Genomic DNA, 12,724 nt, shown 5'->3' with positions numbered 1-12,724 from the left:
AGCCAGTTATAAACTTGTGAAAGACAACTGCTAGGAAATGTGTAGCTATTCTGCTGTTACACTTTAATCTCATTTGGTTTTGTCTCAGTTCATGGTTGCCATGTTGGTGTCATTCGTGCTCAGTGACTTGATACTTGGGAAGCATTTTAATGTCTGAGTGCTCTTGGGATACCAAAGAAGAGTTTTCATGGGATTGCCAGTGAAATGCAGCGGAGTGCAGAAATGCAGACAGTACACCTGGGCGAGAAGGACTGGGATGTGGGGAAGTTGGAAGCCAGAGGACATGCCCCAGCTTCTGTGCCTGTGCAGATCAACAGCACTCCCCAGGGGCTCCTGCAACAGCGTGGCTCTGGAAGTCAATCTGCACTCCAGCGGAGAGTATGTGCCTGTGCCTGCAGTCTCTTATAGTTTTCTCTAGTAATGGTAAAGAATATATTACTCCTCTCTTTCCTGGTTTCCCAGTTTGCATTAAGCTTTACCATACCTCCAGACTCCAGACCAGTGCAGTACATTATCACAACTTCATCATATTTTACGGTAGTTCACTAGGGAACCTCAGGCTGTCTCCCTGCAGCCCTGGTCCCCCGGCCCAGATAGCTAGCTTGTCACACGGCCACGTGCTGCTGTTGCTACATGTGTGCCTGTAAAAATAGCGACCTGTGAAGAGAGCTGTGGCGTAGCGGTGGGGAGCGGTGGGGTGTCAGGACAACTGGCAGAGTCATCATTCTGGCTCCAGTGACGTCTGCAAGGCCAGTGTGGGGAGTAGCTGGCATGACAGGGTGCTATTTTGAGCATCTGCTTATCCCCCATCTCCCCTCCACCTCTGCTGCTATTCTGCACTAACGTCAAGTGCAGAGAAGATGCCGGAGGGCCCGCATTCGTCTTGCACAAGCGGTCACCCCGCTGTGCTTCCTGGAGGGTCTCGAGCAGCGCAACAGGTCCGCTCCTCGCAGTCTCGATATAATACAACCTGCGCAAGCAATCCAAGCACACAGAATACCCCCAGAGCCTCTGTCAGCCTGAGAATAAACAGGCTGTTCCTTTATTCCTGAATAATGCAGTTTGAGTAACCCAACCCCTGCACAGTAAAATAGAGCAGCTTTGATGGGATTACGAACGTGTGGCAGTTCTCTTACTTTTTCAGCAGTTGATGGAAAGGTGCGCATGCTCTGTTGTAAACATCCATGCCTGCACGTTCAGGGAGCTGTGTCAGAGCTCAGTCCAAGTAGGATGATGTCTGTATTCAGCACAAGGGGTCTGAGTTGCCTGGCTTCTGGCTGCCAGAGTCAATAATACCACTGTTCACTGGGTCAAGGAATTTGCAGGATTTTAATTTTTCTCATAATCCCCAGTTAATTAAACTTTTCTTTCCCGGGTGGGAAGGGGGCAGATGTCTAGTGTTTATATAATAATGAAATGCCAGTGCCATTCCAAGATGCTCACATAACCAACACTGTGGGGTTAGAACATAAACACGAGAGGGGGGCCTTTCAGGCCATCTAGTCTGTCTTGCAGTTTGTAGGTAATTGATTCCAGGATCTTCTCTTGCTGGTTCTTGAAAGAAGCCGGGTTATCGGCTTCAACAGCAAGGCTGGGCAGCTTGTTCCACACTCCCACAACTTGTGTGTCTCCTATTCTCAGTTATAAATGCCCTTTCACATACTTCCTACATTGTCTGAAGTAGTACGTAGGATGGACTTTGTCAGTGACTTTGAAGTTTTTGAATAGTTGTATCAGGTTCCCTTTTGTAGTCTTCTGTGATCAAGACTAAGAAGGTTCAGTTCCTACAGCCAGTTAGAAAGTGAGCCCTCAAATGTAACTGGTTGCTCTTCTCTGGACTGATTAGAGTTTATCTTTGTGTGTAATATTCTGCAGTTGTCTACATTACACAAATCTGCCGGTTCCTGCCTAGTCTTTAATTCCACCTACTGCCTTTCGTAGTGTTTGCTGATCCAGTGCAGCAAGGAGTCTTCCTGTGGGTAGAGGCAGGACTGCTCACATCCCAATTCAGTGTTTCCACCAGCAGACATTAATCTGGCTTTGAAACATTTAAAATATGAAAGGAAAAATGTATATGGCTGAAGAGACACAAGGAAAATGAAGCCAATTAAAAAGTTGTTTCCTCAGGTGTTGACCATAAAAGGCTCATTTCTCAGGCCAGAGGTGTCAAAAGTATATCGGTCTGTTTCTGGTTTGACGTCTGTTGGCAGAGACAGTGCTGCCTGTGTCTTCCAGGAATACCATCCTTCTTGAACTGGTCTGTTCCTACTACAGGGGCAAAGTGCCAGCAAACTCCTGCTTGTTCTGGCACTGCCTTATCACACGTACATGCTGTCTGTGTCCTGTCAGTGCTGATTGTCCTGTTTCTCATTTAACTTGCAGAACTCAAAGAGTGCTCAGGGCCTCGTGGGACTGCGGAACCTGGGAAACACAGTGAGTATGCGGGGTAGGCGCAAGAAAGGGTGCAGCATGGTCACAATACAGCCATGTCTCTGCTGGGTGATGTGGCACCTGTGCAAATAGGACAACATAGGCACAGCAGGGGTGCTTAGACTTCCACTGGGATTACTGGGGCACTGGGATTTCTGGTTGACTGAACCAGTAAGATCACTAGGATAGTGGGATCAGTGGGAAATTTCCACGTCCTACAGCATGGGTGAAGGTCAGTCCCTGTTTCACGGGACCAAGCAGAGCAATCAGCCTGGTACCTGACATCTCACATGGCGGGTGTCCTCTCTAGGGCCTCCGTTCCTTGAACACATCTTGTGAAACTCCAGTGTTGTTTTCACAAGCTTCCAGGGTGGAGAGCAGGCCACACTTCCTCTCCACATGACAAAGTGACCAATGAAACGGGCAGCCCTGAAGATTGACTTCCCTTTGTGTTTTTGGATGCTTATATATACAACTGGAAAAGTCCAAGAACCATCGCAGATAAACCACAACCTCTGCAAAACTAGTTTTCAGAGAGCAGCAGCTGCTACATGTTATTATAACCCAAACTTTCCTATGACTCTGCATTTTGTGCGGCTGTTTTTTGTCAATGATTCTGCTTGGATTATATACCATGGCAACTACCTGTTTCAGCAAACAGCTGGTACATAGTTGGGTTTTGGGTAAGAGGGTGGGGGTTAGAGGAGAAGTGTATTTTTATTCGTTGTTGATCAGAGGATCTGTACGCAGCCAGCGGGCCTGTGCAGACTAGGAGGTGAAACAATAAGATGTGTGTATGATGTAACTCCTCCCTCTTTCTCTCTTTCATCAGTGTTTCATGAACTCCATTCTCCAGTGTCTCAGTAACACTCAACAGCTTCGCGACTACTGTCTGCACAACTCTCACCGCCGGGACCTCAACAACAACAGCCGTACCAACACCGCGCTGATGGAAGGTGAAATAGGCACACAGGCCTCCTTCACCCTTGTAGATATGAGCAAATCAGTTGTGCGTAACACAGTGTGCCTGGTCTCTGGAGAGAGAGATCTAAAAGGTGTTTATTCCGTCTCCACCTGCAGAATTTGCCAAGCTTATCCAGACACTGTGGACATCAACGAGCAGCGAGGCAGTCAGCCCCTCGGAATTCAAGACCCAGATTCAGAAATACGCTCCCAGATTTGTTGGCTACAAGTGAGTTCCTTCTTCTCTTGGCCTGTCTGTAAATTCTTTAATATCTCTGCAGGAGCAGATAACGGGCCTTACTGGTCTAATTGTAGCCCATCTAATCAGTCCTATTACTGTGTTTATGAAACAGGTTCTTTGTTTGACCTCGTGATTGCTTAACTAAGGAGATTTCTGTATAACATAACTTATCAGAAAAGGTCTGGAATATTGAATTATTAACTAATCCTAGTGGGAAGGATTTGAGTGAAAAAACAGATCATCCCAGCATTCTCCTTTCTGTGGCATCCTGTACGGTAGGTGCTCTGGGTCGCTTATAGTCTGTTTCTGTCCATGTGTTCCAGCCAGCAGGATGCTCAGGAGTTTCTCCGGTTCCTGCTTGATGGGCTGCACAATGAGGTGAACAGAGTGACGGTCCGGCCCCGGGCCACCATGGAGGATCTGGACCATCTACCGTGAGTATGAGGTCTCGCAGACACAGACCTCTCTTAAATGTGTCAGGTGTGGATTTTGCCTACATAGTAAATTATGAGGCTTGGAAAGGGAGAGAGAGAGAGAGTGACATGCATACTGCTTACACAACATCATTCCCAGCTCCTGATTGACTTCAGAGCTCTTGAGTGCCAGTGCTGAGTGACCAGGCCCTGTCTTGGCAGTACCTGAGATCTGGCCTGATCAGGCCTCCAATTGTTCCAGTTGTTGACGCTGGAGTAAACTGCTCATCCACTCTTTGTTGGACTGTCAAGAGTCCCAAAGATTGTCACTGAACCACAATCGGTGGACACAGCTGTGCTCTGTGTGTAGGCATAGGTGTTCTGAATAGTATCCTATAATTCCCCTGCTGCCGGGGTGTGAATTGTTAGCAGTGAACCCCAGCTCAGGGCGGTGTTCCAGTCTGTCGGAGCTCAGTGTATGAACATGTTTTTTCTCTTAAGCAGAGATGACGAGAAAGGGAAAAGAATGTGGAATAAATACCTGGAGAGGGAAGATAGTAGAATAGTGGGTAAGTACATGCTTTCATTGTTTTTTTATTTTGTTTAGAAGAGGAGTTAATATATATATATATGTATGTGTTTGTGCACAGATTTTACTGTTAACTTCAAAATCATAGTTGGCAATCGTACCTGTCTGGCATGTTAAATGAGAAGACAGTCATTCTAGTCGTGTGAAAGTGTGAAATGGTTCGCTCTGGGCCATATTTCGGGCACGCAGCTCTCCGCAGTGACAGAGCCTGGCCTGTGTGTTTCTGTGCAGATCTGTTTGTGGGCCAGCTGAAGAGCTCTTTGACCTGCAGTGACTGTGGCTACTGCTCCACCGTGTTCGACCCCTTCTGGGACTTATCCCTGCCCATTGCCAAGGTCAGTCTCGTTTTACTTTGCCCCAACCCCTCTTGACACAGGACAGTTTCCACCTCTGACCCCTCCCACAGCTGCAGCACCTTCTCCAGATTTCCAAGCCCATTCTGCTGCTATCACTGTCCTTACTATACACATTGTAGCTGATGCATGTAGCTGAAACACCCTGTCCTGCATAGAGGGTATACATAGTAACGTGTGTTGTGAAGCTTTCAGTCTTTGTGTAACAACAGTCCTGTGCTCATCTACACAGAAAGGTTATGGGGAGGTGAGCCTGATGGACTGCATGAGACTGTTCACCAAGGAGGACGTCCTGGATGGAGATGAGAAGCCAGTGAGTATCGACTCCAAACTGTGTCGAAGAGTCATGCGGGCCTGGCCCTAAAGAGCTGCAGGGCTGTGGTGTACATGAAGCTTTGTCTTTATTGATAGAGACTTGTGGACCCTGAACAGGTTCCTGGCCTAGAACAGCAGAGTCACTCAGTGTTTAAGATGGTGTCATAATTCTGCTCCGCCAGAGAGCTAGCACAGCCTCTGATGCACAGTCATGGAGAACACGCAGGAGACTGAGCAGGCTGGTGCACACAGCAGATCTGATGCTGTATTGTGCAGGCAGATAGACATACATGTGCATGGCAGAAATGTTTGGTAGGGGCGATGTTTTGCAAGACTAGTACTTTGTAAAACCAGATTGCCTGGCACTATAATTCCTTCCAGCTCTGTGGGGGGCTTTGTGAGTCACTTCTTATTTTTCTTTTGCAGACGTGTTACAGGTGTAAAGCCAGAAGGAAGTGCACAAAAAAGTTCACCATTCAGAAATTCCCAAAGATCTTGGTGCTTCGTATCCTTTGTCTTGAGTTGTGGGAGTCTTTACAGAAAGGGTGGGGGGTGTGTGAAACAAGCTACCTGGCCACGTTGTTGATGCTGATACTCTTCACTTACTTCAAGAAAGGCTGGATGAGATCCTAAGATCCGTTGGCTGCTAACTACCATGTATTTGTGGCTAGACAAGCCAAACAGACTACTCTCGGTTGTCTGTGGCTGTTAACTGTAAGTTTATGCAACGTGGAATTAAGTCTCTTGAAACAGTTCCAGCTCTTCTAAGCGTTGAGATGGTAGTCTGTAATCACCATGCAGTAGAGGAATCCCTGTGCAGTCAAGATCCTTGACTGAACCCTCTGCCTAGACCTGAAGCGGTTCTCTGAAGCTCGCGTCAGAACCAGCAAGCTGTCCACATTTGTCAGCTTCCCCCTGAAGGACCTGGACCTCCGAGAATTTGCCTCTGAAAACAGCAGTGAGTACCGGCTCGCGTGCACAGCTGTCGGTCTGTGTGCATGCGGGTGTCTCAGTTTTTGTTCTGAATAGCGATGAAGAGACCGTGCTGCAGTGATAACTCTCTTTCTTCCTCTTTCTTTCTAGTCCACGCAGTCTATAACCTGTATGCAGTCTCCAATCACTCTGGCACCACCATGGGTGGCCACTACACAGCCTACTGTCGCAATCCCTCCACTGGGGAGTGGCACACTTTCAACGACTCCAGGTACCCTCCCACTGCCTGTCTGCAAAGTATCCATTACCTCTCTCGTGCTTTCATGCAGAGTGCCTTGTGACATGCCTGATGGATTAAAGGAAAAGATTGTTGCCCAACTGTTGTTCACACCATTTGCAGAATAAGGGGGTGTCTGTAGATGGATAATCCTCTGATTGCCTGCTCTGTGCCTTGTCGGCTCAATTTCCAGTGCTCTCTGACTAGACAGTTATTTTTCTCAGAGTTTTTTTTTTAAGGATTGGTTCTTGAAAGGCAGGTCAGTAGGCTCTCAGTATTTCAGTGTCATGGTTTCAGTGCACGATCAGAATCTCATAGCCTCCCTCTCTTGTCACACAGAGTAACGCCAATGTCCTCCGGCCAAGTCCGCACCAGCGACGCCTACGTGCTGTTCTACGAGCTGTCCACCTCCTCCCGAATGTGATGCCCCAAGGGGGGGCAGGGGAGGGTGAGAAAGGGGAGTTGGGGATGCAGAGATGGAGTGACGCCCTCTTGGACTGCCAAAACAGATGAGGGCATCTTCCACACAGACCAGTCATGGGCACTGAGGGGCAACTTCCACATCCGTCCTGGGGGTCTCTGACAGAGCGACATGAAGAGCAGGCGGCACCCTCACCCCTCTCCGTTTATCTGCTCAGGCTGGGGGTGCCCCCGCCAGGCAATAAAAACCCCAAGGCTCCCACTCAGAGCTCCCACTCTATGCATTGCAACTACAGCTCTCATCTGAACTGCACCTACCTTCTTGCTCAAGACCGCCTTGACTTAAAGGACTCCTTTCGCTTTTGTTTTCTCTCATTGTTTTGTTTTACTTTGCTCTTCCGTCGGCCAGCAGTGCGGCCAGTCCTCTGGGAAGGAGCTGTGGTATGTGAGCTGTCCCCCAGGCCTTCAGCTGGGGTTTTTTGAAAACAGCCTAGGATGATCTTTTCTCTCCCAGTGTCTTGCATCCCCCCTCCCTGCATCCGGGTCTGTGTGAAGGGCTGGGAGGACAGGGCCTGTCTACTCTGTTCTCACTCAGGTGAAGCCCTGTCTGCTGTACTCTCTCAGTGTGGCTGCTATCGGTTGTTTTAAGTGCTGTGAACTAAAGGGTACTGAAGTGTGAACATTTCGCCTTTGGTTTCCATTGTTTTAATAACATTGTACAACATGGAAGGAATGTTTTAAAAGACTGTGTACATATATTTTATATAATAAGGCAATATACCAATCAATGATGCTGAAACTGGATTATTTCTCTCATTTGTGTGATTTGTGTAGTGTGTGGAAGAGATTTTTAACAGCGCCAGTGGTGCTCACTGCAGGTCTCTCATGTTTACTCTTGTTGTGGGCGGGGGGACGACACCTGTCTTTGTTGCACCTGTGATGTATAAAACTGTTCTGCTGAAGCTCAACACCCCAGCATGGTGAAAGCAGAGGTTCAAGCAGAGGGAGTGACCTTACAGCCTTTCCCTGTGGTCTCCCTGCTGGGGCAGACGGGCCACTTCTGCAACAGGCGTGCACGCTGGGACAGGGCCGTGATGCTCTGTGGAAAACTGCTCCATAAATCCAGGAATCCGCAGCTTTGGATGCTAAACGACATCGCCATTTTTTTCACTTCTTTGCACATTTAGAGAATGTACTGTGGATCTGGATGAGTGGCGCTGAGGCTCTGACGCTGTGTGTGTATGTCTGCAGGCTGTCAGTGCCACACATGAAAGCATGATCCTTCCTTGCACTGACAATGGACTCTTTCTGCGTGGCTGTGCCTGACACCCTGGTTCTCCAGTTGCATCAGTCGATGGCAGCCCAGTAAACATTGTCTCAGCACAAAAGCCTACAGACTCACTTCTGTACACATGCCGTAGATGCCTTTGAAATGACAGCTCTGTGTTCTAAGTCTGTCATACAGCTAGAGTTACCCCGTCCAAATTCATGTCTTCTTTAATTTTATTTATGTAAAAGTCTTTCAGTTTTTTTGTCACTGCAGTCAGATATAATGGCATGCAATCGTGGCAAAATGCTCAAAGAATCAAGTCTCTCAAGGTTTCTGTTGTGCTTTAGAAATCATGAATTAATGTACTGTTCAAAACTGATGGAGCATGCTGGGAATAGTGTGACAGTGCAGGCTGAGGCGCTGGCTCTCTAAACAGACTATGCTGAGAGTGGGGGACTGTAAAGGCTTTCTGATAATGACACTTGCCAGTTTTAATTAAAAGAGTCATCAGTGGCTTTCTACAACGTAGCATGGCAAATCCACTCTCCCTCCATGATACAAATCCAGATGTCTAGCCCAGTTCTGGGGGGATCCCCAATGCCTCGGGCTCTGTTGGGGTCTGTAAGCTGCTAAAATGACTATTGATGAATCAGGTCAGTACTTTTTTAGGTGGAGAAGTCTGGGGACTCTTCATCTGCAATGTAGATATCAAGAAATGGTAGCTCTTCAGGACCAGGGTTGAAGACATCTGACCTAAATATGCACACCCAGTGGGCTCTGGGGAATTAGGAAGGGCAGCATGCTCAGAGTCCAGCACCTGTTTTGTTGCCTTCCTCAACCCTACAATAACCTATATGATGAGGTTTGCACTGTGAAGAAGCTGCCATTGCACAGTCATGCTGTCTCATCAGCTCTGTGGTGCTGTGAACCACCTGAAGGTTTACTGCTGTTGGATTCAACTAAGACGATTACTTCCATTTTGCTTTGTCCCTGTTTCACTATATAAAACTATTAAACATCTATCATCCATGTTCCCTTCTTCACTTACCTGCTGATTTACTGCAGTAAACTTTCAGAAAGCTTCTTTCCGTTTTCCTTTATCAAGACAAGGGCAGATGGTTCTGACTGGAGACATGCATGCTGTGCTGAAATGACTCTGCATTCATAGTGCTCCATGCCACACTGACAGATCTGCCTGGGCTGCCATCCTTATGCCATGGGACAAAAATGACTTTATCTGCCACCTAGGCACCGCTCTTTTCCCTCCCACAGGAGTCTGGGAAGAGTATGACTCCTGTTTTGAATGGCTTCATGGAGCTCTCCACAGCTAGAATGCTTGTGATTGTGGCAGGTGATGTTTTCTGGTCAGGAGGAAGACCAGCTTGAGTGGCTGTTGTTACGGTTATGTCACCTGCAAATATATCCCGAGTGTGTGGTTTGACATGAGTGAGACTGAAAGTGAATAACTATAATTTATTGAGAATGTAAATAAAAGGCAAAAGCACAATCACTGTCTCCTTGTATTTGATGGGTAAAATGTAAAAAACAATACTTGTTAAAGATGTCCTGTATCTGCAGGGTCCTGTCATGGTGCTCTGTGGTAGGCAAGAGGCAAGCTCCCCTCTGACCAAAGCCTGTATGTGCTGAGTGCTGTAAAAGCAAACGCTGTTCCTTCCTACCCAAAAAGAACAGTAAAACGGAAAGAACTGAAAACAAGAGGCACTTCTTTACGCACGTGGTTGTAGGAGTGTGAAACCAGCTGCCCAATCATGTGGTTGAAGCGATATCCCAGCTTTTTTTTTCCAGGAACAGCTGGATAAGATCACCTGATCAACTATCAGATAACTTCCAAATGGGCAGGATGGGCAGGGTGTACTCATCTTGGTTTTCTGTGTTCCTGTGTCCTGTGTTGGAGACTCCCAATAGAACTGGAATCGAATCAAAACTGAGCTTCCTCACCGGTGGAGATTAAGCGTTCCTGGTTGATATCAGGAGCATGATTTTAAGTTGCACCATAAAGCACTTCAGTCGCATACACAGATAAAGGTTGATACGCTACATGAGGGGAACATTTAGGATAAAGGAAAAGGCAAGAAGTACATTTTTAATGCCTTAAACCAGTGTTTTCTGTGACCCCTGGTTAGTAATATCCATCCATCCATTTTCTAACCACTTCATCCAAAAAAGGGTCCTGGGGGAGCTGAGCCTAAACCGGCAAGCAACAGGCGCAAGGCAAGGTACCACCTGGATGGGATCCCAGTCCATCATAGGGCAAACAGAAAGACACAGAGAGACCAGGGTCAATTTTTACAATTTTGCAATTAACCTACCAGTATAACTTTGGACTGTGGGAGGACACCAGAACACCAAGAGGAAACATACAAACTCCATGCAGATAGAATTGAACCAAGAGCCCCAGAACTGTAAAGCGGCAATGCTTTTCACTGTGTCATCCACTACCAGACATTATTTCAGGTAAAGATGCAGGAGATTCAGGAGGTTTGGTCTGTGGGGAAAACCACAAGAGTCTGATGCTCCTCGGCCTTGTTCATTTTAGTACATGTGAATGACAGTGTGAATAATGCCAGCAGGTGTCCACCATGACTAGGGGGAAGTCCAATACCTGCTGGCTGGTGCCCGCTCAACACGACTGTGAATAAAAACTCAGAACTGGGTTATATCTAGCTGCTTCACTGCTTTAACACGCACGTTATTCTTCTAGAGATTCTACTCTCTTGGTTCAAAGCGATTTGGTGAAAGAAAATGTATTCTCCTTCAGTTCCTTCGGGGCTTAAACCAGGTCAGGTGATCAGAATCTGTCAGGTTTTAAATGCGGGATATCCACTAAAAAAAGAAGGAGCACCGTTCTAAGGGAACACTGTTCTTGGGCTCTGACTCGCTTATCAATTTATAGTTTGTTTCATCAGATTGTAATTACTGTTGTGTTTTGTTGGGAGACTGGAAGACTATTAGCAAATTATTTGGGCAACAGCAGCCTCCACTGGCCACACCGTGGAATAGCAATCCGAATTTGTGAACGCGTCCGTCAGGTCCTCTTAGAAGATAAGAGATAAGATTACTTTATTGGCCGTATACAATTTATTGTATTAAGAATCCGTCTTTTCGCATACCCCAGCTTGCTCTCCTTGACGCACACAGACACAGACAGAGAGAGAAGCTTGGGGGTCAGAGCGCAGGGTCAGCCATTTATACGGCGCCCCTGGAGCAGTTGGAGTTAAGGGCCTTGCTCAGGGGCCCAACGGAGTAGGATTCCTCTCCCGGACGCGGGATACGACCCGGCAGCCTTCCAGCCACAGGCGCAGATCCTTAGCCACAGCATCAGATATCAAGATTGTACAACGGAATAAAGCCATAGTCGACTTCTAGTCCTCATTTATTTTTTCATATTCTGCTTTTATTATACCTTCATAATAATAAGTAAGGAATTTGGCGATTACTTTTTAATTTACAGGGGGGGGGGGACTTTATTTTACAGGATGGGGGGAATTACACCCTACAGAAAGGGCAATAAAACAAAATAAAGATTGTGAACCCCGTATTCAAAGTATAGACTTCGCCCTGCGGCAGCAAGGGAAGGCTGATCTGAAAATGGTGCTGGTTCCTGAAAGTCATAATGTATTGTGTGATCGCGAGAAACTGTCCGTGTCAGTATTTGTGTCCGGCTGGCTCGACTGACGAGAGGCCCAGTACGGAAGTCCTGTACGACTGTCCTGTAAGTCCTGTCTTGAAAAGTCTTTAAATTCAAGACGCCCGCGGCGGCAGAAACGCTGTTCAGCTGTGGGACCGCGCGCCACAGCCACTCTTTCCGCGGGTAACAACTCGTCATGTACTGGGCTTTGCCCCCCCGCGACAAATTCCTCGGTGACGTTAGTTCATCAATGGGGCAATTCGCCCATCCTGCAGAGTATTTTAGGGATTTTGCACTGGACAGCTGGTAAATAGCAGGTGGCGTCTGTCCGATACTCTGAGGCACGACTTCTGCACCAGCGAGAGGAGCAGCCGACCGAACCGGGCTGCCGTACCGTGCCATCCCTCAGGTGAGCAGCCGGCAGGTAGAGAGCTCCCTGCCAATCAGCCGGAGAGTGCAAGGAGGGTCCAATCCGCCACTAAGGGTTGTGAAATTATTTTCGGACCGCCAACACTTCTATCTCCGTCTTGCTGTAGTTAAAAGCAATATAATGTGATTTTAAAACAATCTAGGATGTTGATTTGTCTCGAACCACCTGTGACAAACGTGTTAAACGGGATTTTACAAATGACGTCACGTTGAAACTTCCCAGTTTCTAAGGATGTGTTCTGCAGTCTCGGGTCGCAGTGTCCACGCCAGTGTCCGTGTCGTGGTCAGCGGCAAACCGACGCGAATGAGTCTGTTGGTTTCTCTTACTCCGAGTGCCTAAAACATTATTTTGTGTAACAGTCACTGCTTGTAAGTAGAATTCGGGCGATGAGTTGTAATTCACGAATCAAGGGAAATGTTTTGCCAGAATGAATGACTAGTT

At 47.4% G+C, this 12,724-nt stretch overlaps 1 protein-coding gene across 9 annotated transcripts in view; it reads left to right on the top strand.

The window, feature by feature from the left end:
• usp2a (ubiquitin specific peptidase 2a) overlaps positions 1 to 9,711 on the top strand; it is a 34,242-nt gene extending 24,531 nt beyond the window's left edge. For 8 of the 9 annotated variants that reach the window (XM_006642150.3, XM_015337517.2, XM_015337518.2 and 5 more), the window contains 11 exons: positions 2,383 to 2,433; positions 3,263 to 3,386; positions 3,511 to 3,622; positions 3,958 to 4,068; positions 4,552 to 4,616; positions 4,868 to 4,971; positions 5,222 to 5,302; positions 5,731 to 5,809; positions 6,155 to 6,262; positions 6,388 to 6,508; positions 6,854 to 9,711. In XM_006642150.3, the coding sequence (XP_006642213.2) occupies positions 2,383 to 2,433; positions 3,263 to 3,386; positions 3,511 to 3,622; positions 3,958 to 4,068; positions 4,552 to 4,616; positions 4,868 to 4,971; positions 5,222 to 5,302; positions 5,731 to 5,809; positions 6,155 to 6,262; positions 6,388 to 6,508; positions 6,854 to 6,938 (1,041 nt within the window). In that variant the 3' untranslated portion in view covers positions 6,939 to 9,711. Of the gene's footprint in view, positions 1 to 203; positions 379 to 2,382; positions 2,434 to 3,262; positions 3,387 to 3,510; positions 3,623 to 3,957; positions 4,069 to 4,551; positions 4,617 to 4,867; positions 4,972 to 5,221; positions 5,303 to 5,730; positions 5,810 to 6,154; positions 6,263 to 6,387; positions 6,509 to 6,853 lie in introns of those variants that run through there. The other variant, XM_015337523.2, reaches the window with a different exon arrangement.
• The last annotated feature ends 3,013 nt before the right edge of the window (positions 9,712 to 12,724 follow it).

Source organism: Lepisosteus oculatus, chromosome 23 (assembly GCF_040954835.1).
Source record: "Lepisosteus oculatus isolate fLepOcu1 chromosome 23, fLepOcu1.hap2, whole genome shotgun sequence".
In the NCBI taxonomy this organism is placed as follows: domain Eukaryota; kingdom Metazoa; phylum Chordata; class Actinopteri; order Semionotiformes; family Lepisosteidae; genus Lepisosteus; species Lepisosteus oculatus.
The sequence above is the reverse complement of the archived record's forward strand: the minus strand, read 5'-3'. Positions and strand labels throughout refer to the sequence as shown.